Source organism: Lampris incognitus, chromosome 2 (assembly GCF_029633865.1).
Source record: "Lampris incognitus isolate fLamInc1 chromosome 2, fLamInc1.hap2, whole genome shotgun sequence".
Lineage (NCBI taxonomy): Eukaryota > Metazoa > Chordata > Actinopteri > Lampriformes > Lampridae > Lampris > Lampris incognitus.
In genome coordinates this window covers 142,469,633-142,495,723 of record NC_079212.1, presented here as the reverse complement: position 1 = coordinate 142,495,723, position 26,091 = coordinate 142,469,633, and the positions used below count along the sequence as shown (strand labels likewise).

The following is a 26,091-nucleotide window of genomic DNA, read 5'->3' as shown; positions in this document are numbered from 1 at the left end:
TTGTGCATGCCGGACTTCGCTCGTGTGTACTATATTTGCGCTCCGAGCCGGGGTGGGCGTGGCCCCCGGCGGTGACGTCACCGAATATGAATACGAAGGAAAGCCGGTGGATTGGCTGCCGGTGAACCGACGGTCCAATAACGCGGCTGTCCGTCTGCGCCGTGCAAGGCTGAAAAAACAGAGAGAGAGAGAGAGACGGACCAGACCGGGCCAGGCCGGGCCGGGCCGGGCCGGGCCGGGCCGGGCCAGACCTTCATTGGCTGCACGCGCTCAGTCGCATCAGCGTGCACGGCGTTATTCAGTCATGACGAGACGGTTGTTGGTAATGAGTGTTAACCTGTGCATGGGGTTACTGATGCAGATGTGATTAGAGGCTAAACGCACGATTACTCACCTCGCCATCGCGTGTATGAATGACGTGTCAATAGCTGTATTGTTATTATCATTTTTTATTATTATGAAAAACTATTTTAATTTTGCTGTTATTATTGTTATCATTAATGTCATTATTATTATCATCATTATTATTGTTATTATTATCACTATCATCATCATTATTGTTATTATAATTATTATTCTGATTATCATCATCATTATTATTGTTATCATCATTATTATTGTTATTTTATCACTATCATTATTATTATTATTATTATCATTATTATTGTTATTATTATCACTATCCTCATTATTATTATCATCATTACTATTGTTATTATTATCACTATCATCATTATTGTTATTCTAATTATCATTATTATCATCATCATTATTATTATCATTATCATCATCGTTATTATCATTATTATCATCGTTTTTATTATTATTATTGTTGTTATTGTCGCCATCATCGTTGTTATTGTTGTTTGTTGTTGTGTTTGTTATTAGCATTAGAAATATCAGTATTATTATTAGTTTTGATATTATTGTTAATTTTTGTTTTTCTTGCTGTTTATTATTATTACTGTCGTTAGTATTATGTCATGTATTTGTTATTATTATCATCGTTATTATTTGTAGTAATCTATGTGTTATAACAACAACAACAATAACAACAACAATAATAATAATAACAATAATAATGATGATGATGATGATGAGGGTTTGCTATTTTCCGTGAAGGTCAGCTTGTTATTATTTGTGGGCTTGGTCTCACGCGGGCTCCGGTCCTCTGTGATTTTCTTCTTCACGGTTTCTGGTTTATTGATTGAGTCCACATGTTGTCTGGTCTGCTGGTCGACTAATGATAAATGATTAAGCCTGGTTTCTGATCGGCCAGATTTGTTATAACCAGTTAAGCCGTCGTATCAAGTCTTGCGAACTCGCTCAGACCATCTGGAGACATCTGGAGACATCTGGAGACATCCGGAGACACGTGGGTTGCTGAGGGTGAATTCAGACCTCAGTGAGGCTCAGTCAGAGACCTCCTTTATTTACATACATTTGCATGTGTAGAGGCGCTCTGTGTCCAAAACACGAGCTGTCACATGCGTCGCACGCACTGGCATGTTGTTCTTGTTGTTGTTGTTGTTGTTGTCTTATTGTTTGTTTGTTTTTCGTTATGGTTTCGTTTGCAAACCTCTCCAAGTCCAGTAGTGGTTCTAACTCACACGTCTGCTCTCCTTTCCCTCACGCCCCTCCTCTGGCGGGCCCACGGTGGCCCCGGTAACCACCGCCAACCTTCACTGTGCGCTGGCCCACTTTGGACCACACGAGCCGAACCGGGACCAATGCACGCGGCTGAACACCGGAGGCTCCGGTCGGGGTTTGGTTTCGGTCCGTAAAACATGTGAATTACGTCTGATAATCTGTGCGTCACATGAGGGGGTCTGTCAGATCAGCCGACAGGCCGGTGCGTCCCAGCGGACCTAAAAGAGGACACGCGGTTAAAAAACAAAAAAACGAATGAAGCCGCGTGTTTAGTGCCGCATATGCGGTGGTCCGCGGGCTGGTCTGTGACGTGAAACATTGCAGCAACTTTGAAGGACGGGTTCGGAGCGGCGTTGCTGAGGCCCGTCCCGTCACCTCGGCAACAGCCGGTTCGGTCCGTTAACCTCTGACCGGCGACACCGACGAGCACGATGTAGAAACGAATAAAATATATAAAAAGGTAAAAGAAGAAATTATAAATATAAGTTACGGGCCTGCGAGGCGGGCTGATTAGTGACGCGTCGAATAGCTCGCCAGAATCGGAACCAGAACCCTTTGTTCTGGTTCTGATCCGTCAGTCAGCACCGCGCGTGCCTTTGAAACGAGCGGAGGTGATTAACACGCACGCCTCCTCGTCTGGGCCCGCGTGACCCTACGCGCCTGTCCGGAGCGTCTCTTAACGAACCGCAGGGGGGGGACGCGACCCATTATTCGATACGTCACCGACGGTTCGTCTCACAGGTCCGGAACTTGACACTGTCACGTCTTCCGTTTCAGTGCCAAGTAATCCCACGCAGGGTAATGACAGACGGCGGAGGCCATCACTTGGGCGCGTGTCGGGACCGGGACAGCCTCGCTCGCCCCTCGGCTCGCGCCAGCACTGAAACACGCACGACAGGTGACGCGGCTGCATGGCGCGCGCCGAAGTGATCATAAACAAACAAACAAACAAACAAACAAACAAACCGGTGTTTATATCTTTATGAGCTCACCCTCCAGTCTATCCTCTCCAGTACGGACATCTGAGAGGCTCCGGCGGCTCCGGCGGCTCCGGCGGCGGCGGCGGCGCTTTAATTCCGCTGGCGACGCGACGGACGAGTGAAAGCCCGACGCCTCTGCACGGCTGACTTCACCTGGCGGACGGGCACTGCGCATGCGCACCGCGCTGCCTCTTACACCTGAGCGGCGCGTTAAGGGGAGGCAGGGGGGGAGGCCCTGTTTGTGTGTTTGTGTGATGGCGGCGGGTGTCTGTCCCGCTGGAGGGATGCGGGGCGCGCGGCTGAGGGAGGCCGTCACACCGACGGGGGGGAGAAACGGAATTGGGGGAAAATAAAACACACAACTCGCAGGTCACCGTGGAGAAACCCACGTTACAAACACGCAGCTTGGCTGGGAAATGGCCACCGTCAGCTCAGGCAACGCCAGAGCTCCCCCCCACCCACACACACACACACTGTGCGTATTTGTGTTTGTATCTTTTCCCCACTGTGTGTATTTGTATTTGTATCTTTTCCCCACTGTGTGTATTTGTATTTGTATCTTTTCCCCACTGTGTGTATTTGTATTTGTATCTGTTCCATTGTGTGTATTTGTATTTGTATCTTTTCCATTGTGTGTATTTGTATATTTATTTGTATCTTTTCCCCACTGTGTGTATTTGTATTTGTATCTGTTCCATTGTGTGTATTTGTATTTGTATCTTTTCCATTGTGTGTATTTGTATTTGTATCTTTTCCATTGTGTTTATTTGTATTTGTATCTGTTCCAATGTGTTTATTTGTATTTGTATCTGTTCCATTGTGTGTATTTGTATTTGTATCTTTTCCATTGTGTGTATTTGTATTTGTATCTTTTCCATTGTGTGTATTTGTATTTGTATCTTTTCCATTGTGTTTATTTGTATTTGTATCTGTTCCAATGTGTTTATTTGTATTTGTATCTGTTCCATTGTGTGTATTTGTATTTGTATCTTTTCCATTGTGTGTATTTGTATTTGTATCTTTTCCCTTGTGTTTATTTGTATTTGTATCTGTTCCAATGTGTTTATTTGTATTTGTATTTGTATCTTTTCCCATTGTGTTTATTTGTATTTGTATTTGTATCTTTTCCCTTGAGTGTATTTGTATTTGTATCTTTTCCCACTGTGTTTATTTGTATTTGTATTTGTATCTTTTCCCTTGTGTGTATTTGTATTTGTATCTTTTCCCTTGTGTGTATTTGTATTTGTATTTGTATCTTTTCCCTTGTGTGTATTTGTATCTTTTCCCTTGTGTGTATTTGTATTTGTATCTTTTCCCTTGTGTGTATTTGTATTTGTATCTTTTCCCTTGTGTGTATTTGTATTTGTATCTTTTCCCATTGTCTTTATTTGTGTAGTTTTAGTCCTGTTGCACTGGTTTCTCGCTCCTCTTTGTTGTCCTCGGGCTCGCGCTACGCACGTGTGTACGTACTATGCAAACGATTGTTAAGACGAGTGTAGTTGTGTCCGTATCTCCCTCAGCTTGTCCGTTGTGTTGAATAAAACAAATCAGTTCAAAAAAGAGAAGAAACCCCCTCATGTGATTAATCTTCAACCCACCCGTAATTGCCACATCAACTTGTTTTGTTGGGGGAGGAGGAGGAGGGTGGATGGGGGTGGGTGGGTGGGTGGGGGGGGCGGCTTCTCCATGAAGGGCAGGAGCGCCATTGGGACGTTTGAGGGGGTGAGGTAATCCATCCTCAAAGCGTCGTCGCCTCGGGCCGAACCAGAAGAAGAAGAATCTGGATTCAAAGCCGCTGAAGACGGCTGGTTTTGTTATCTGATCGGCCAAAATACTTCAGCTTAAGAACTAATGAACCCCCCACCCCACCCCACCCCACCCCACCCCACCCCCACCCCCACCCCGGTGTGTGACACACACCTGCGTCATACATGGGATGACACATGTACGACGCATCGGGGCCCGTCGAGACCGACGCGTCTTGGTGGACCGCGGCGGGTCTTCACCGCCTGTCAGCACATCGGACAAAGTCCCAACACGTTGCGTTGCGTCGCGGCTGAGCAACACAACGAGGACGGTGCCGTGCGCCACCCCGGGACCAGCCTCCATGCGGGAAATCTGCTGCTTCCTCCATTTGTAACCAGGGGTGTAAGAGGATATCGATACCCCCTCGAGTATCGCGGTATTATCGGTCGTGATACGGTATCGATTCTCAAACCCCACGATACCGGTCTTTAATTGTCTACACGTAAAGGTTGGTGACAAACGTGTTGTGTTGTGTGTAACCCCACGACCGCTAGAGGGCACTGTTGTGGTCTGTCTTCAGCCACGTGACTCTTCCACCCCGACGCAACAACGTAAACTGAGACAGGAAGTAGCGTAAGCGCAAAGAACACAAGCCTATGACATCGCGATATATATCGCCTGTCTTCCAGTATCGCGATATATCGAATCGTGACCCCCCCCCCTGTATCGTGATACGTATCGTATCGCGAGATTCTCGCCAATACACAGCCCTGTTTATAACATCGCAGTCAGGCCTACGCGTGAAGGAGCTGGGGGGGGGGGGGGCTCGTGGACGTTGGGTTCGACTCCAATAAAAATGATCGATTTATTTATTGGTGGAGGAACCGACTCATCTTTGAGAGGCTTTGTTTCAGCTAGAAAAGCGAGACTGTCCTCGACCAAACAAAACCCCGACCCTATAGGTCGTTTGTACGAGTGGCTTACTACGACCTATATTTACGTTTTAATGTTAAGCGACCTCTAGCGGTCGTGCTGCCAATAGCAATCTCAATTACTAAAAAAAAGTTATATAAAATGCAACTTGATCGATTGATTGATTGATTGATTGATCTTTAGACACGGTTTACCTTTTACTCTGGTTTCATCCCTCCATGGTCAGGTCAGGGGGGGTTATAAATAGACTGTGTGTTGTTATTATTCCTGAGGAATGTGTTGCCGCACACTCTACATTAACATACAAGTTTACCCACATACATATTTACATATATACATATATACATATACACACACACCTACACAACGATACACTCCCACGTGTGACGTTCAGTGGACCAGGACATGGACAAGGACTTTATTGATACGCTGTATTAACGCAAAGACATTATTGATCACAATAACTGATCAAATTAAAACGTATAAATGAGCTTTTCTACCCTTAAAAATGCATCTTTGCTGAGGGTTTTTGTACCTCCGCTTGCAGAGTCCGTTGCTTTTAACGGGGCGTCATCCCACCGACGACCTGGTTGAAATGTGCCGAGAGGCGAAAATACAGAGCTGCAGCACACCTGAATGAAGACGAGAGGATGTGACGTTTATTTCAGTCTTCACCTTAATCAATTAAGTCATTGGAGGAGGAACAGGCGGCTCTCCGGGCTGGAGGACAGGTCAGCGTTGGTATCTGCTGCCCCCTCCTGGATAAATCCCCGCATTACTACCAAAAGCCGGATCGTCTCTATGCACGCTCATTAATCCAGGTAAGAAAATCAAGGAAAGATGAATCAGTTCATCTGGATGCAAAGTTTATTGAGAGAAACGTTTCGTCACTCATCTAAGTGACCTCTTCAGTCTCAGCTGACTGCAGGTATTCCCCCCTCCCCCTCCCCCCTATAAACAATACAGTGGCATAACGACCCAAACCCAAGATCAGTTTCATATGCAAATATGGGCGTGACCATTAACGAGGGTTTCAATGGCCATGTGTACTATTCACAGAGGACCTGGGAATGTGAAAAGGGAACGACCATCCCTGAAGGGGGGGGGGGGCAAGAGTACATCTGTCGCCATCCAACAATGCTGTGTTTGCAAACATTCCCAAATCTGGGAATCCACCCATACATCTACCCATTATCCAAGCCGCTTATCTTAATGAGGGTTGCGGGATGCTGGAGCCTATCCCAGCAGTCAGTCGTTGGTAGGCGGGAAGACACAGGCCGCCGGTCCTCATACAATACCACACCTCCTCTCTCGGCACCCTGTCGTATGCTTTCTCTAAATCCACAAAGACACAACGTGACTCCTTCTGGCCTCCTCTACACTTCTCCATCAACATTCTCAAAGCAAACGTCACATCTGTGGCGCTCTTCCCTGGCATGAAACCACACTGCTGCTCGCTGGCCGTCACCTCCCCTCTTATTTTATTTCTATTTAACCTTTACTTAACCAGGAGGATCCCGTTGGGATTACAAACCTCTTTTTCAAGGGAGACCTGGCCAAGATAGGCAGCAGCACCGATACAAAATCACACAGTTGCAAAATGACACTTTTGTAAACACAAACAAAAGACAAAAAAACAAATTAGAAAACAAGTAAATTACAAGCAGATTATAAAAAACAAGTACATGTTGTGAAATCAGCTTCAGGTACTCTCAATTTGGATTTGAACCGGCTCAGGGAGGTGACCTCTGTAAGTTTCCAGTCAGTCTGCAACATATTCCAGGTTAAAGGTGCAGAGTGAACAAAAGCCTTTTTACCCAGTTCAGGGTGGGCATGTGGGACAGAAAGCAGCACACAGTCAAGAGAACGAAAGGAGTAAGGGCCAGCACCTCTCAGGGCCATTAAGTCACAGATGTAGGAAGGCAGTAGACCGAGGATTGCCTCCTTCCTCAGCCCGACGGCTTCCCTCACCGCCGGTGTCCACCAGCAAGTTCTTAGGTTGCCGCCTCAACAGGCACCGATGACCTTGTGGCCGCAGCTCCTGCCTGCCGCATCTAAAATAGAGGCTTTGAACATGGCCCACTCAGACTCCATGTCCCCGGCCTCCCTCGGGATACATGAGAACTTCTTCTGGAGGTGGGCGTTGAAGACCTCATGGACAGGAGCCTCCGCCAGATGTTCCCAGTTCACCCTCACTACATCTTCGGGTTTGCCAGGTCTGTCTGGCAGCCTTCCCCGTCATCTGATCCAACTCACCACCAGGTGGTGATCAGTTGACAACTCTGCTCCTCTCTTCACCTGAGTCTACAAACCGTATGGCCGCAGAACTGATGATACCACCACAAAGTCTATCATCGATCTTCGGCCTAAGGTGTTCTGGTACCAAGTACACTTGTCAACTACCTTATGTTCGAACATGGTGTTTGTTATGGCCAATCCGTGACTCACACAGAAGTCCAATAACAAGGCACCGATCGGGGAGGCCGTTCCTCCGAATCACGCCCCTCCAGGTTTCTCCAACATTCCCTATGTGAGCATTGAAGTCCCCCAGCAGAACTACAGAGTCCCCAGGCAGAACCCTATCCAGGACACCACCCAGAGACTCCAAGAAGGCCGGCTAAAGTCAGAGCCCCCCCCCCCCCCCCAGCGACTCGCAGTCGTGTAGAGGCGACCCTCTCATTCCCCGGGGAGAACTCCAACACGTTAATTATTACTACTGATGGTAAATAATCTGGTCTCCTTTACCGTTAATACATCCATGGTTATAGAAACAAGTATGCGTGGCAAACTCGCCGTTCAGGCCAAAATGTCCACTAAACTTTGTGTTTTCATTGTTTATCATCGTTGTTGCTTAAACGCTTGTTAAAATAAATTCAGTAGATGTAATCATTATGCTACAATGCTAACCTCATTAGCCTACACAAGATGAATAACCACGATGAGATTACAACTAGGCCTATAACTGACACGAGGGCTAAAGCCTTGGATGTACTAATGAGACACAACAACCGACTGGCCACATTTAACAACTTAACTCGGTGGCATGTCATAATCAGGAGACATTAACCCAATCTAAACGTGTTGCGTCCTTGGATGCATGATAAGAGGTTGTGCCTTCGCCTCGCGTGTTAGTAAATATAGCCTACAACTAATACCACGTTAAGCTCCGTTGATGTTGTGCTACTCGCTGATAGCCGGGTGGCTGGGGAGCAGAGGCGCTAGCTAATATATCCACGGCACAGGCTTTACAGCGTACAGCTCATGTCATCACAGGGTTCCCCAGTTAGCTTCCCTCAAGGCCTGAATTATGTCATGCATGCCAGGCCAAGGGCCAAAACATGGTTTTTTCCCATTGCGCCAGTAAAAGTTGTTTTATGCGCAGATATTGTTGTTGCTGCTATTACGATTATTATTATTATTATTATTATTATTATTATTATCATCATCAATCATCATCATCATCATTATTACTATTATTATTAACATTAGTAGTAGTAGTGGTGGTGGTGGTGGTAGTACTGGTGGTCATAGTAATAATTCAGGCCTGGGATTGGCAAAGTCTGTGTTGAAGGTCAAAGAAAAAAAATGCACTCTTGAAACAAAATAAGTCCAAAACCAACCATTTAATTATGGACAAAAATAAATGGATGTTCACTCACCAATCAGTGAGAGGAGTGAGAGTGATGGGATGATGCAGTCCTTCTGATGCTGGGCCTGTGTTCTGCTGTGGCAAGCGAGCCTGGGGCACTGGCCAAGTTGTGCACTGGAGAGTGTGTTGTGTTACTTTCCTGGTGCTTGACTGAAGAAAAGAATGACTCACATGTGAGTAGGAGCATCGCAACAGCTCTCGTATTTTTGAATCGAACTTGGGGAACCACGTTGATCCAAAAGTCACTCACCCCGACGTCCCTGTGTTGTGCTTTGAGCAAATCACGTGTTCCCATCTCCAAGACCTCCATCTGAAGAGTTGCCTCATCTATGGACGGCACCAGCCTTTTGGCCTCTGCGGTCCACTGGCCGGGGAACGGCTGTCTCAGGAAGAGGATGACGTCACCTGAGAGTTTAGGGGAGCTTTCAAATCCTTCATCGCTGGTTCCTCCCGCATTTCGTTCTTCTCGCGATGCTCCCGCAGACACGTGCAAGGCGTCAACGGCCTTGCACGGGTCCACAACAGTGTGGTTCTTGCCTTGTAATTGCAGATTAAGGGGATTTAGATGAGACATGATGTCACAAAATAAAAGTGTTTTTCAGTCTGTGAGCGCCTGTCAGCAGCATTAAATATTGGTTCAAATGGTATTTGGTTGATTTCTGTGTGAATACATCTACTTCCTGTCTGAATACATCTACTTCCTGTCTGAATACATATACTTCCTGGGTGAGGGGCGCCGGCCAAACCATACCTCATGTAAGCCCTCGAACTTGTGGCGAGCAGGTGACCTGAGGCTGCTGTCTGATTGGTTTCTTCAGGTTTTCCAGGGGGCGCAGTTCTGTGCGCCCCAGACACTCCCACTGTTATTGGCAGCGAATTGGTATTGTTTTAATGTTCTTTGATCTAATGTGATTGGACAATTCTCGTGGCTGTCAATCATGTTCACACCCACCACCACGCCTCGTTTTGACTGTCAATCATCCACCGTCTACCAACCCTGATAAAATCTATAGGCTGCATTGTCCTTCTTAATAACTCTGTGACTGTGTGGACACTAAAGCAGCTGTCAGGTGTGCTGCACCAAGGTAAATTGCGCCCCCCCCCCCCAATTTTAAGCACCAGCCGCCACTGCAACACAACTCTTTTTCAACTGTACCTTTCAGGTATATTAGTACATGTTTTACAGTGGTCCACTGCGCTTCAGTTGGCTCAGTAAAGTACTGTGAAGATCGGGTCTTGTACATGTAGTCGGATAGATTAGGCTGCCCACTGCCTCTGTATTTTCTGACATCGTTTGTTTTTCCTGCATCATCAGTGTAGTTCAGTTTTTGTTCACAAGGCGTCACTCTAGCGTCACAATCTTGCACAATAAACCTTTCAAGCATTTTCTGCACACGTCTCTCTTGTGACATGTTTACACAGCCATCACTTTGCTCAAAGCCAATGCCAAGAAAACGTCCCAGTTTACCCAAGTCTTTCATTTTGAACCCTGCTGTGAGCATCTCCTTCACAACATTCAGTTAAATCATTAACCCACATTATCATGGTCACTTTCTCATTTTCTGGCCCCCCTTGTGTAAACACAATGATCAGCAGGGTTTTGCACAAAGTTACTTTCGCTCAGATACTCGTGTAGCGTCTTGTTCCCATTTCTGCCAGATTGTTCCAACCCACATAGCCACTTTTCTAGTTTATACACCAACTCTTCATTTGTGCTGGATTTCACCTCATATCCTTCTGGCTGTCCGGTGTAAATCCCACAGTCTATTGGTGCATGTAGGTAGGCCGATGTGACATCCATCTGATGTAACATCCGCTTTTCCTGTGCTGCTTTTTGCACCAACACTGTGATACTGGTCAGGTTAGCAGCAGCAGAAAACGTCTCTTCCGACTCCACACCTACTTTCTGACTGTGTCCTTTGGCTACATATCTTGCTTGGTACTTGTCAGATGCATCAACACTGCTCTTAATCTCATACACCCATCTAACCCCCCCCTCCCCCCCCCACTGCTTTCTAACTTCCGGTCAAGATGGCGGAGGCAGCTGGTATTGGTCCCGCCGCTCTCCCGAGTAAATCTCGAATAAAACCAGAGCAATGCACGCGGCTGTGGATGGCGAAATGAAGACGTGGAGCAAGGACGACGTTATTTTACAGGCCGTGAACCACTTCCGGTCGGAGCGTGCTGCGTTGTCCAATAAAGAAACCGGTGTTTCTTTTACTGTCAAACGAATCATCTCGAACATGCCGGCAGTTCTCTCTCTCTCTCTCTCTCTCTCTCTCTCTATCTCTCTCTCTCTCTCTCTCTCTCTCTCTCTCTCTCTCTCTCTCTCTCTCTCTCTCTCTCTCTCTCTCTCTCCCGTAGTCTCGCGTTATTTCAACTACACTACATTTTCCTCCCTTTGTGGGTTTCAAAACGCCTCTTCAAAGGTACACCTCTGTTCCAACCTACTTCTAACACCGTAGGAATAACATTTTAAGCTTCAGTCTTCAAATGAAATCTTTCTTTTCTCTCTTTGTCTTTTCTTGTCAACTAAGTAGTCACTTCAATAAAACATAAAAATATTTATTTTCCAATGTCTGTGACAACTTAACATCCCCCCCCCCCCCACATACTTGTGTCCTTGAGGTAGGCGGGTTTCCTAACGACCCTCCCCTGATCTGGTGGTGACTTGAGCTGGTGGTTGAGGTTCTGGTACAGTGACAGTCTCTACAGCAGCAGGTGGTGCTGTGGCTGTTGTATGTCCTCAGCTGCTCTAATGTCCAAGTGTTGTATCACTGGTTCAGAGATTGTAAACTCCACTGGCGAGGGTGTGCGTCGAAGATGTTTGACTAGAGTCCCATTTTCAGTGTTCACCAGTTCCAAAGAAGTGTCAGAAGTGCTCCTCAGTATGACGTAGCCAGTTATTTGGCATCTAGTTTGTTGTTCTCCCATTTTGCAATGTGTATTGTGTCTGCTATGTTCTCTTGCTCCATTCTCTTTGTTTTTATATTCGTCGTGGTGTTTTGTTTTGTTTTTTAGCATCAGTCGTCTTGTTTTCTTCCTTCTCCAAGTTTGGTAGCTTTGTGCGCATATATCCCTTCCAAAGAGAAGGTAGGCCGGAGTTTCACCTGATGCTCTGTGAGTGGTTGTGCGATATGCCATAAGGATCTTTCCAATTCTTCCCCTCACGTCTGGCTGCTCTGAGGGCTCCTTTCAGGTATCGACGGAAACGTTCAATCTTACCACGACTCGCCGCGTAATACGGAGATGCTCTTATATGTTTGAGGTCCTCAAGAAAGATTCAGAGATTAACAACGGATTGTCTGCCCTTATCTGTAACTACCTCTAGGGGGTCCAAAACGTGCAAAGATTTTAATCAATTCTCCAATTACAGTTTGTGATGATAGGTCGGATAACACTATTGCTTCTGGGTAAGATGTGTAGTAATCTATGAGTGTTAGTATGTACTGGTTTTGTATTGGACCTACTAGATCTATACCCAACTTTCTTCAAGGCTTAGGAGGTAAGTCAATTGGTTGGAGTGGTTGGTCTTCGTGTAGTGGTTGATTCAGAACTGGTAATATGAAAATATGCAAAATCAGGGGGGCTAGCCTCAACCAGGGGAACAGTGTCCCCTGGGGACAGCCATATCTCAGTAATCATAAAAAAAGTCCAAATTATCAGAAACAATAAAATCATTAATGATAAAGGACTTATTACCCAGAGATCTCACATTCAAGAGGCCAACATTGTTTTGGTGTCAAAGCAGAATTAAAACCAAACGGGAGTACTGTGGGAGTGCAGGAATGAGGGGACGGAGAGATCGAGTCCAGTTAATTCCACTTACTCGCCACACAAAACGACACTGATACAGCACAATCTCTCGTGGTAACCAGCTAACCGCTTCCAGAAAACATGGTTCCACCCCCTGGGAAACTCTAAGCAGTGCCTACGTCAGCACTCTGAACGTCTTCCTTAAAGGAGCAGCAGCCCCTGGTGAATCTATCCTCCATTGTGTATCACCACACAGGCACCCCCCCAGAATTCACCATCACGAAAAAAGGGGCCAAGGCTGGGCCGGGGGCCCGAGAAGGGGGGCGTCCACGCCGCATGGGCAGGGCCAGTTTGACCGGCCCACTCAGGTCCAAATGGACAGGCTAGTTGAGACGGTCCACCGAGACCCGCTCCGGCTTGCCCCCCATGTCCACCACAAAGTTCTTAGGCCCCGCTTCCAGGATGTGGAAGGGCCCGTCGTAGGGGGGCTGCAGGGGGCTACGGTGGCTGTCATGGTGGATGAAGACGTACCTGGCCGACAGCAGAGCCTTGGGAACGTAGGACTGAGGGAGGCAGTGGTGAGATGTAGGGATCGGAGCGAAAGCGTTGGCACTATCCTGGGCCACAGCCCAATGAGAAGCTGCAGACCAGGGAGCCACGGTGTCCGGGAGAAACTCCCCCAGGACACGCAGCGGCTGGCAGACGAGGACTGGAGGTCTTCCTTGGGGTGGAGCGAAGGCCGAGCATGACCCATGGGAAGCAGTCAACCTATTTGCTGTCTGTGAGGCTGGCACAAAGAGCGGCCTTCATACACCGATGAAACCGCTCACAAAGTCCGTTGTCCTGCACGTTGTACGCCATGATGCGGTGGAGCTTCACCCCCAGCCTCTCCGCAACTGCAGTCCAGAGCTCGGACGTGAACTGCGGGCCCGTCAGAAGTGAGGTCAGCCGGCATACCAAAACTTGTCACCCAGGACCCGATGAACGCCTGGGCCACCTCAGTAGACGTGGTCGATGACAGGGGAACAGCTTCTGGCCACCTGGTGGTCCTGTCCACGATGGTGAGAAAGTGAGTGAACACATGGGAGGGGGGCAGGGGGCCCAACAGGTCCACATTCACATGGTTGAAACGCCTCTCGGGCACCAGGAATGGCACCAGGGGGGCTCTGGTATGATGGTGTAGCTTGGAACACTGGCACGCCACGCAGGTCCTTCCTGAGGCAGGGGCCTCAGGAAGGACCTGGCCTGGTGGGGGCCAGACGAACTTGGCCCCCACCAGCTTAGTGGATGCCGTCACACCTGGGTGGGAAAGGCCATGGATAACGCCAAAAACACAACACCGCCAGCCGGTGGGCACCATGGGACGGGGCTGGCCAGTGGAAACATCGCAGAGGAGCGTGGCATTGGTGCTGTCAAAACACCACATCTTCCAACCGCAGCCCCGTAGCGGCCGTCCGATAGGCCTGGATGTCTGCATCAGTGGCTTGGTCTGCAGCCACAGCAGCGTAATCGAGTCCCAAGTGAACGGACCCTGCCACCGCCCGGGAGAGGCAGTCGGCGACCAAGTTGTCCTTGCCAGCCACGTGCCGGATGTCCGTGGTAAACTCTGAGATGGTAGAGAGCTGATACCGTTGGCGCCCGGACCACGGCTCGGAGGTCTTGGTCATGGAAAATGTCCGCGGCTTGTGGTCGACGAAGGCGGTGAAACGGCGGCCTTCCAACAGGAAACTGAAGTGTTGGGTGGCGAGGAAGAGACCCAGGAGCTCCCGGTCGAAAGTGCTGTACTTCCTCTCATTGTCTTTAAGCTGTTTTCTAAAGAAGGCAAGGGGCTGCAAGGCGCCGCCCACCCACTGCTCGCACACCGCCCCGACCGCATAGTCAGAGGTGTCAGTCGTAAGGGCAATCAGGGCGGTGGGGGACGGGTACACCAGCAAAGCGGCATTGGCCAGCACAGCCTTGGCATCGTCAAAAGCTTCATCCATCCCCGGGGACCAGTCTGCCTTGCCCTTGGCTTCCTTGCCCTGCAGGGCCTCGTACAAGGGCCGCATGCGGTGAGCTGCACGGGGAATGAACCTGTTAAAAAAGTTCACCATGCCCAGGAACTCCTGCAGGGACTTGACGGTGTGGGGGTGTGGGAAACTGGCGATGGCGTCCACTCTGGCGGGAAGTGGAATGGCTCCCTGCGGGGAGACGCAGTGGCCGAGGAAGTCGATGGACGACAGGCCCAACTGGCACTTGACTGGGTTGACTATGAGTCCATGCGCACTGAGCCGCTCAAACAACTGCCGGAGTTGTGTAAGGTGCTCCTCCATGGACGCGCTGGCTACGAGAATGTCGTCCAAGTAAATAAACAAGAATGGCATATCCCGTAGCACAGAGTCCATCAGCCGCTGCAACATCTGCGCTGCCCCCTTGATGCCGAAGGGCATCCGCAGGAACTCGAAGAGTCCAAACGGCGAGATGACCACTGTCTTGGGCACGTCCCGAGGGTGGACCGGTACTTGGTGGTAGCCCCGCACCAAATCCACTTTGGAAAAGATGGTGGCCCTCGCCAGGTGGGCGGCGAAGTCCTGTATGTGCGGGACGGGGTAAAGGTCGGGGGTTGTGGCGTTGTTCAGGCGACGAAAGTCGCCGCAGGGGCGCCAACCGCGTCAGCCTTAAAACCATGTGCGGGGGGGAGGCCCACGGGCTGTCCGAGCGGCGCACGATGCCGAGGCATTCCATAGTAGCAAACTCCTCCCTGGCGATCGCGAGCTTAGCAGAGTCGGAGTGTACATGATCCTCACTGTGTGCTGAAACCGCCGACTGGGAATGTGGTGTCTGAGCAAACAAGTGTTGTGATAACCATCAACAGTGTCAGATAACCTTTCTCAAATCCTCGAATCCTTCTCTGTGACCCGGGTGAAATATACCGTTTAAAAATGTTTGTAAAAAGGTATCCCAGATAGCAACCGGATGTGGGCCACTTCAGGCAATGATGCGGCACTGATCGCCTTCTTCTGGCCCTGACAAAATGGATGTGAGCCTGAAGTGGCCCACATGTATAACAGCAAATATGGCCCAAATATGCCAAATCAAATGTGGGCCTTTTTTGGCAAAGATGCGGTGCTCTGGGCAACATGTGATCTGGATGTGACCCTGAAGTGGCCCGTGTGGTAAATGGTGAATATGGCCCAAATATCACAAAACAAATATGGGACACCTTTGGCAAATATGTGGCACATGCGGCATTGCTACGGCTTGGTTCTGGCCCAGATCTGGCAAACAGGGGCGGACCGCCCAGGTGCCATCATTCCACACGGTATGTGGGCCGGATGAAAGTCGGGTGTGGGACGGGTCCGGGCCACAGTAATTTTGCTGTCTGGGATAAAATCTCACCTGTGTGTGGCTCATGCAAGTCTACTTTCAAATGCATCTGTCAATATGGATGCTCTTGTTCTTCTACACCTCTTTACTGTACGCCGGGAAATCATTCACCTGAGCTTACTTGTTCATTATCACTATGGACACCATGATGGATGAAATAAAATATTTCCTTTAAAAAAAAGGAACGACGGTGTTGTGTTAGGGATTCAGACAACGAGGCATAGAAGAAGGAACAGGAACGTCCATATTGAGAGAATGATGTTTAACGATAACTTGGGAGTTATGTTGGATGTGTAGCGTGGTACTCTGCGTTGTGTAGTTTGTTGGTGTGACTGGCGACGCTACAATGACCGGGGGGTAGATGATATCGTATTCATGGCCATCAGGAGCCTGTATGAAAACAGTACACAGTACAAATATCAGCTTTGAAACGTTATGACCGGATCCCGTCACCTTTATAATGACTTCCGAAATGGACTTTGACCATCAGCTATGTAAGACGTTAATATGGAACCAGGAAGTCACCCACATAAACAAAACCAGTTGGTATCGTCCTTTGCGCCACAACTTCCGCTCTGTCACCTTTCACAATAAGAGACCAGTCATTCTTATAACACATATCAAATTAAAGACTCAGTCCACAATCTAGCGTAACAGTGTCACTCCGCTACATAATGGATTCCTCGACATTCGTAGTACTGACAAGAAACGTTGCTTCCTTGTATCAACGTCCTGTTGCCTTTGTCTGTTAACGCCATCTTGACATTCAGGCCTCCCTCTGTACCTCTTGCTGGCAGGGACCACCACACTGAGGAGTGTGGTCTGGAGATGTCCTTCTCAGCCAACAAGGAAATCCCCGGGGAGGCCGCCACCCACCAGCTAAAGCCTGATGGAGGGAACGTCCTGGTTACAGAAGAGAACAAGGGAGAATATATCAGCTACATTTGGCTCACAAGCCAAAATCCTCCGTTTTCCATTTGTACAAGCACTCAGTAATAGAGTACAAGCACCGGGCCCTGACAATGGACGTACCAAGTAAGGGTCTGGCGGGCTGTCCAGGGTGTCTCCCCGCCTGCCGCCCAATGACTGCTGGGATAGGTGCCAGCATCCCCGCGACCCTGAGTTGGATAAACGGCTTGGATTATGGATGGGTGGATGAAGAAACCACGAAAGATGAAACCGAGGAGTGAAAAAGTTCTCCGAAAGTAGAGAGTAAGAAGTATTTGTCAAGCTATCAAAGAAGGTGGAATCAGTTCATCTGGATACAACATTTACTGACGGATACATTTTAATCAGTTCATCTGGATACAACGTTTACTGACGGATACATTTCAATCCGTTCATCTGGATACAACGTTTACTGACAGATACATTTCATCACCCTTCAGTCTAAACTCGTAAGAGATGGGCGAACGCCGTTCGCAAGGGAGGGGCGATGGCCTCCGGCGACCCCGGTCAATCGAAAGGGAGTCGGGTTCAGGGTTTGGTGTACCTCTGCCACACAAGCGATGAGTCAGTTTAGACAGAAGAGGTCACTTAGCTGAGCGATGAAACGTATCCGTCAATCAGATGAGCTGATCCAACCTTGTTTGAGTCCCTGACCTGGCATGTTGAGCATCAAGACACCTGTCAAGCTACTCACACCCACTTGTAGCGTTGTGGTTATTCTCGGGAGCAGCTTGTGTGTCTTGCAACAGCCGAAACTACTTCAAACGAAAGACTGGCGTGACATAAACCACCACAGAGAAAGTTCAGAGAGAAACCGCCGATTAGCCAATCGGCTGCAAGGGTTTGGTGTACCTCTGCCACACTATCCATTCTCCAACTGTTCTTCTTTCCAAGCTACTGGTTCCTTCCAATAATCCTGGCAGTGCTGTGATGTTTACTAGGGAAAGCCTAGATTTTGAATGTTTTAACAAAAATGTAAATGTGTGTTTGTTATTGAAATCGTGTATGCAGTGTCTAATGTTTCAGGCAGCCGTCTCACAAGTCCAACTCCTTCACTCTCAGGAATTTGACTAACTCGAGTCTTTTATGAGATAATCCAAGATTAAATACTGGTGACCAAGCCCTCTTAGTCATCTCTGATTCACTGGAGTCAAACGTTCAGGCATTATAAACCAGAGTTCTGGTATGGCATGTTACATAAGAGGGCGGCACGGTGGTGCCTCACAGCAAGAAGGTCCCGGGTTCGAGCCCCGGTGTAGTCCAACCTTAGGGGTCGTCCTCTGTGCTGAGTTTGCATGTTCTCCCCGTGTCTGCGTGGGTTTCCTCCCACAGTCCGAAGACGTGTAGGTCAGGTGATCGGCCATACTACATTGTCCCTAGGCGTGAATGTGTGTGTGTGTGACGCCCAGTGACTGCAGGGATCGGCTCCAACATCCCCCATGACCCTGAGAGCAGGATAAGCGGTTCGGATAATGGAGAAAAATGGCACGTTACATAAGCTGTGTATAGCTGTAACTAATGTATATCCAGAGGCCTTTCTCACGATTGGTTTTGTTTTGTTTCTAATTCATCTGAAAACAGGGGGCTGCAGAAAAACTGTGGTCATTTGCTGCACCCCGGGTGAGGCGAATGCCAAACTTCACGTCGCTCTTTCTCTCTTGTTGCTCCAATCTAGCTTCAACCGCCTGGACCTCCCCCCTTATAAGAGTTATGAGCAGCTGAAGGAGAAGCGGATGTTCGCCATCGAGGAGACGGAGGGCTTCGGGCAGGAGTAACGCAGCAAGGGCAGCAGGGAGAGGACTGGAAAGAGGAACCGAATCCTTCGTTTGGCCGCCAGCCTTTCAAACTCTTGTTTTTCTTTTCATAGGTTTCAGGCAGCCACAGCTCTTTTCTTGTTTTACCTGGAGGGAGGCAAGTTGGAGCCTGAAGCTGCCTCTCATCCAGGATCCACACACACACACACACACACACACACACACACACACACACACACACACACACACACACACACAGCAGCAGCAGCAATTATTCTTCCTCAGTTCAGATGTCTCATAACTCTTCATTGTCCTGATCGCCACCTCCCCCCCCCAATCGAGTTTGCCTTAATTTGTTTGCTGGGCCAATCAGAGAAGAGATGAAGGCAGAGAAGGGAGTCTTGTCTCACCGTGTCTGGTGTGCGCACCCGTGTGTGTTGTGTGTGTTCTTGTGCATGTGCACTGTTTGTCGACAGCGCCCCGTCTGTCTCGTTTCTGCAGTAGCACATCAGTGTCCTCAGCCAGCCCATCTGGCCTGTACACTTAACTGTCCAGTCTTAAGGCGAAAGAACCATATTTGTACATTTTGAGGGATTTTTTTTGGTGTTCTTTGCTGATATACAGTAAATATACAGTATATATACAGTAAATATACAGTAAATATACAGTATATATACAGTAAATATACAGTATATATAGTAGATATACAGTAAATATACAGTATATATATATACAGTAGATATACAGTATATATACAGTAAATATACAGTAAATATACAGTAGCCATACAGTAAATATACAGTAGCCATACAGTAAATATACAGTATATATATACTGTAAATATACAGCATATATATACAGTAAATATACAGTAAATATACAGTAGCCATACAGTAAATATACAGTAGATAGACAGTAAACATACAGTATATATACTGTAAATATACAGTATATATATATATATACACAGTAGATATACAGTAAATATACAGTAGATATACGGTAAATATACAGTAAATATACAGTATATATACGTATACAGTAGATATACAGTAAATACACAGTAAATATACAGTAAATATACAGCATATACGTATATATAGTAAATATACAGTAAATATACAGTAGCTATACAGTAAATATACAGTATATATACTCATATATATACTCATATATATATATACACATATATACACATATATATACAGTAGATATACAGTAAATATACAGTATATATACAGTAAATATACAGTAAATACACAGTAAATATACAGTAGATATACAGTAAATACACAGTAAATATACAGTATATATACAGTAAATATACAGTATATAGCATCGTACTTGATACACGGCAACAGGCTCTGAATGACTACTGAACACTTACATAAAAGCAAATAGACGACACATGAAATCCTGGAATCAAACAATTCTCCAAAAATATGGTTGTAGATCTGTCAGATATAAAAGAGAGCCTATTTTGTTGTACCTTTCTTTTTAGTGGATGGGATGATGGATAGACGGACAGACGAACTGATGATGAAGTAGTCAGGAAGAGAAACTGCTAGGACTCGTGTAGCACATGCAAAATATCCGTTCATTTTGATGAATACTTCTATTTTCAATGAAGATTTTGCATTTTTTTGACGCCGATTTCCTTCCATTATGACGGGCTAAAATCTTTAACTAGTGTGTATATAATTGTATGGACAGTGAGACAGTTGTGATTGTGCTAAGAGAGGCTATATTTTTATGTGCAATAGTTTTCTAGAAAAATGTTGTTGTTTTTTTTGCCCCATAAAACAGCAAATCAGATGTTTGCAGAGTAATTTCCTTCCACAATAATCCCGTAAGCGTCACCTTTTATTATCAGTTTAACTCCAAGTTAAGTTGTTGTAAATCATCTGGACAAACCTGTTCCTGCTGAATTGGTCTGCTGTGATGTGAAGCAGCGTGTTCAGAACACGGGTGGACAGATCATAGGACAGGCGGGACATTTCGACCATGAGACAAAACACGAGCAAGAAGTGTCACTGATGAAGTGGGAGCACGTTGGCATACTGGTGACATAACGACTTTATGTCAAATGAATGAGCAGACCATCTGCTCCCACTGAATGGTGGCCTCATCTCTACTCGCTGTTGTCCATGTGTGTCATCGTATACTGACAATTACTCACATGAACCATAACCTCTTCTTTGTGGTTGATGACTAATGTAGATGTGCTGTTCTTACCAAGTAGGTTAAGACGTGTTGGTTGTCTCAGATGTGCTTTATTCTAACCCTGGACCCGTAACCCTGTGAGGTGTAGGCTTAAGGCGACAACGAACAATGAGTTGAATTAACAGCGGAAGCGGCCCTAGTTCTATAGGGTGTTTACTAGAGACTGGTGCATTTCATGTCTCTGCTCCAGGTTTTACTAAGTGACTGTGATGCCACTGCAAAACCAGTTCTTTTGGTTTATTTGGGTTGGGGAGGAGCTGTTGCCTCAAGTATCTCGGGGTCTTGTTCGCGAGTGAGGGTAGGATGGAGCGGGAGATTGACAGGTGGATTGGTGCAGCATCAGCAGTAATGCGGATGTTGTACCGCACCGTTGTGGTGAAGAGGGAGCTGAGCCAGAAGGCAGAACTCTCAGTTTACCAGTCAGTCTTCGTTCCAACCCTCACCTATGATCGTGAGCTTTGGGTGGTGACCGAAAGGGTGAGATGGCGGATACAAGCGGCTGAAACGAGCTTCCTCTGTAGGGTGTCTGGGCTCAGCCTTAGAGATAGGGTGAGGAGCTCGGACATCCAGAGGGAGCTCGGACATCTGGAGGGAGCTCGGAGTAGAGCCGCTGCTCCTTCGCATCGAAAGGAGCCAGTTGAGGTGGTTCGGGCCTCTGATCAGGATGCCTCCTGAGCACCTTCCTTTGGAGGTTTACCAGGCACATCCAACTGGGGGGAGACCCCGGGGTAGACCCAGAACTAGCTGGAGGGACTACATGTCCAATCTGGCCTGGGAACACCTTGGGATCCCCCAGGAGGAGCTGGAGGGCGTTGCTGGGGAGAGGGACGTCTGGAGGGCCCTACTTAGCTTGCTGCCACCCCGACCCCACCCCGGAGAAGCTGCTGGAGATGAATGAATGAAATACTTGTGCATAATAAATTTAATCCCACTCTTACCCCGAAAATGGAGCCGTGGGTTTACTCTCCCATTTAACAGCTGTGTCACAGAATGAGTTTTGTTAAACTGTTTAAAAAACAAAGATCCAGATTTTACATGTCGTCACTTTGGCTTCTCAAGCATATCAACTATGCCTCTTGGAAACGTCGATAAAACAAATCACATAGTAATTATGACATATTACTGTGTGTCTGTGCAAGATCCTTTTATTGTTTTGAACCAAATTATTGCTGAATATCAAAGTTTAGCCGAACACATGTTGTAGTGGACTTCGTGAAGAGCGGCTGCATACTGATTCATCACTGTGCATCATGCCGTGTCATTCATGTGGGCAAAGTGTGCTGTAATATTGACTCAGTGTATTTTCGGTGTGTATCTCTAGATTTTGGTGGTAAATGCACGAGGGAAACGTCAGCTGAGAGGTTCCAGTTAAACGCTCAAACGTCCCCGTATAAAGAGGATATCTGTATTCTGTGTGCCTCAGTATGCATCAGCTGTGTGGCCGTGCTTGATCCCTTTGTGTTGGATTAAGCGAGTAAGCAAAATCACATTGTTTTGTTTTTGCTTTTTTGGATAAGCAATACACGGACGACACTCCACTCGCTGTCCAGTACTTATCAGTCTTTTGACTAGACCAAGTCTGGTTCCAGTTTAGTTCAAATCTCACGTCATATTCATGGATCTGATGACAATTTGACCCCTAGTCATAATTTGCTACAATTTTAATGACAGTTGATAGTTTAAGGAGATGGATGACACCTCCTCTTCTCCTCTTCCCTGGCAGCTCCATATTCAGCATCCTTCCCCCAGTATACCCAGCATCTCTCCTCCACACATGTCCAAGCCATCTCCATCTTGCCTCTCTTGCTTTGTCTCCAAACCGTCCAACCTGAGCGGTCCCTCTAATATACTTTTTCCTAATCCTGTCCTTCTTCATCACTACCAATGAAAATCTTATCATCTTCATCTCTGCCACCTCCACCTCCACCTCCTGTCTTTTCATCAGTGCCACTGTCTCCAAACCATGTAACATAGCTGGTCTCACAGCCATCTTGTAAACCTTCCCTTTAACTCTTGCTGGTACCCTTCTGTCACAAATCACTCCTGACACTCTTCTCCACCCACTCCACCCTGCCTGCACTCTCTTCTTCACCTCTCTTCTGCACTCCCCGTTACTTTGGACAGTTGACCCCAAGTATTTAAACTCATATGCCTTCGTCACCTCTACTCCTTGCATCCTCTGCTCACCCACCAACATCAAAATTACAGGTGCTCACCTGAAAAGCACAGGTGATGTCAGAACCTAGGTGCACTGGACCAGTGCCAACCACAATACCGCATACAGATGACCATGATATGTTTTTGTACCTCTAAAGCTACAGCAAACTTTTATATATATGTTTATCAAACTTTATTTAATATCGATAAAAACTGTATTTGATATTGATAGAAACTACTTCAAATTGATAAAAAAAACTTTAATTTTACCAAGTTGTCTAACTTTAATTGCTTCAAACTTTTTATGCAGCACACGTGCATTAAAATTCAATGCGCTTTTACATTAAAAAGTGTGCAGATAAAACGAAGGTCAAGTCCAGTCCATTTTATTTGTACAGCCCCAATATCGCAAATTACAATTTTGCCTCGAGGGGCTTTACAGCAACACACCATCCTGTCCGTAGACCCTCGCATCGGATAAGGAGCAACTCCCTAAAAAACAACCCTGTAACAGGGAGAAACCTGGGGGGGCGGGGGGGGTGGAGGAGGGAGGGGTCTCTCTCCCAAGACAGACAACATGCAAGGGATGTTATGTTTACACAATTTAAACAATACAACATTGAAAGCTGAAGAATACAGAAGCAATAAGTGATATAATTAAGCCTTAAATATATATATATATATATATATATATATATATATATATATATATATATATATATATATATATATATATATATATATATATATATATACAGAAATAAATACACGAGTCAAAATCGAGTGAGTTCGGTGTTAGAACTGCATGAACGGAGTAATTTAACCAGGTTTCCCACCGGCGACCTTTCACTGCGGCCCTCATCCGGGCCGCTCTGTGTCACATTTATTGGCGTCCCCCTCGCCGGCAGGTCACAGTCATGTCTGGTCCGGCCCCGGTCAGAACGCTCCTCTACACCGTCAACGACGTGCTGCGGAGAGAGAAATACAAAGCGGCGCTCGCCGTCCTGAAAGGCTTCAGAAACGGCGCCGTGTGAGTTCAGTTCAGCACCGCCAGTTACGCTGAACACGCTCGCTAGCTTAGCTTAGCTTAGCTTAGCCTAGCCTAGCTTAGCTTAGTTTAGCTTCCAGCTCCTGTAGCGTTTTGCAGCGTTAGCTAGCCTGCCGTCACCCAACCTGCTGCAGGCTCAGCTTGCCAGCTGTCGCGCGTCATTTATTGATTTCCGTCAAAAGTGCGATGTGACGCCTGTCAATCAATCAGTCAAGCGAACTTTGCTTGCAGAGCAAATGTCCTTCACTGAAACGCAGGGCAACGTGCATTACGTGAAAGGTCACGTATAAAACGAAGGTAATGAAAGAAAAAATGAAAACATCTGGCCAAGCAGATGTCCGCAGGTGGGCTTCTCTCTTACGTACCCAGATAGCAACGTTGCTGTGGGCCGGACCCGTCCCACACTGGCACTTCATCCGGCCCACATACCGCGTGGAATGAGGGCACTTGGGCGGTCCGCTCCTGTTTGCCAGATCTGGGCCAGAACCAAGCCATAGCAATGCCGCGTGTGCCACATATTCGCCAAAGGTGGCCCACATGTGATTTGGCATATTTGGGCCATATTTGCTATTCTGCATGTGGGCCACTTCAGGCTCACATCCATTTTGTCAGGGCCAGAAGAAGGCCATCAGTGCAGCATCATTGCCTGAAGTGGCCCGCATCCGGATGCTCTCTGGGTAGGGTTGGTGACTCATCTGTGGGAGGGAATCAAACCTTCAGCTGTGGGAGTCTTAAGACAGTCCTGTTAAGGTGGGACTCGAATCCCCAAAACACAGAATACCATAATTAGGATAAAAAGGATTAAAATACAGGCTCAAAGTTCAGACAGATTAACTAAGCTGGGGTTCTTGTGCATGCTCGACCTTTAACTGTGTCTGGATAAACTGCATTCAGTCTGAACTGACTGTGGCTTTGTGTCCCTCTCTAAGATATGGGGCCAAAATCAGAGCACCTCATGCTGTCGTCATGACATTCCTGTTCCGAAGTGGCAGGTGAGACTTTTCACCCATGTCTGGATAACTATTATCCTGCGTGCATGTGGCTTATCATCATCTATTCCTTTGTTGTTGTTGTTTTTTTGGGCCTAGTTTGAAGGACAAACTAAAAGCAATCGCCAAAGCCACATACACCCACTCTCGCAACCTGGCTTACTTCGTGTTTACATACAAAGGACTGCAAGCCCTGCAGGAGAAGATTCAGGGAAAGAGTCTGCAGTCTCAGTCTTTTCTGGCTGCCTGCATAGGCGGGTGGTTAGTCTTTGGAGAGAACAACAACATCAACAGCCAGGTAGGTAGGATTTGCCTGAAGTTCACAAGTTCTCTGGTGTTGAAGCATCTGCTCTCCCTTTGTTGACATTGTTTTGCAGTTGTGCTTTGTCTTTGGATTATACATTAATACAGCACATGTGACTATGTGAGCATATATGAGATGTACACCGATCAGCCAAAACATTAAAACCACTGAGAGGTGAAGTGAATGACATTATCTCGGTACATCCCACTGAAGAGCTACTGTAGCTCAGATTGCTGTAAAACTTCATGCTGGCTATGATAGGTGTCAGAACACAGTGCATCCATGATGACCCCTGTCCACCACCCAGATGTCTACAGTGAGCATGTGAGCGTCAGTACTGGACCATGGAGCAATGGAAGAAGGTGGCCTGGTCTGATGAATCACGTTTTCTTTTACATCATGTGGATGGCCGGGTGCGTGTGCATCTGGGGAAGTGTCGGCACCAGGATGCACTATAGGAAGAAGGCAAGCTGGTGGAGGCAGTGTGATGCTCTGGACAATGTTCTGCTGGGAAACCTTGGGTCCTGCCATTCATGTGGATGTTACTTTGACACCTACCACCTACCTAAACACTGTTGCAGACCAGGT

General features: G+C 47.1%; 1 protein-coding gene across 1 annotated transcript in view; it reads left to right on the top strand.

Annotated features, from left to right (window-relative positions):
• Positions 1-24,067: 24,067 nt before the first annotated feature.
• Positions 24,068-26,091, top strand: part of LOC130108091 (peroxisomal membrane protein 4-like) — a 3,943-nt gene continuing 1,919 nt past the window's right edge. The window contains exons 1-3 of the mRNA XM_056274934.1: positions 24,068-24,192; positions 25,140-25,202; positions 25,299-25,497. Of these exons, the coding sequence (XP_056130909.1) occupies positions 24,080-24,192; positions 25,140-25,202; positions 25,299-25,497 (375 nt within the window). The 5' untranslated portion in view covers positions 24,068-24,079. The remainder of the gene's footprint in view (positions 24,193-25,139; positions 25,203-25,298; positions 25,498-26,091) is intronic.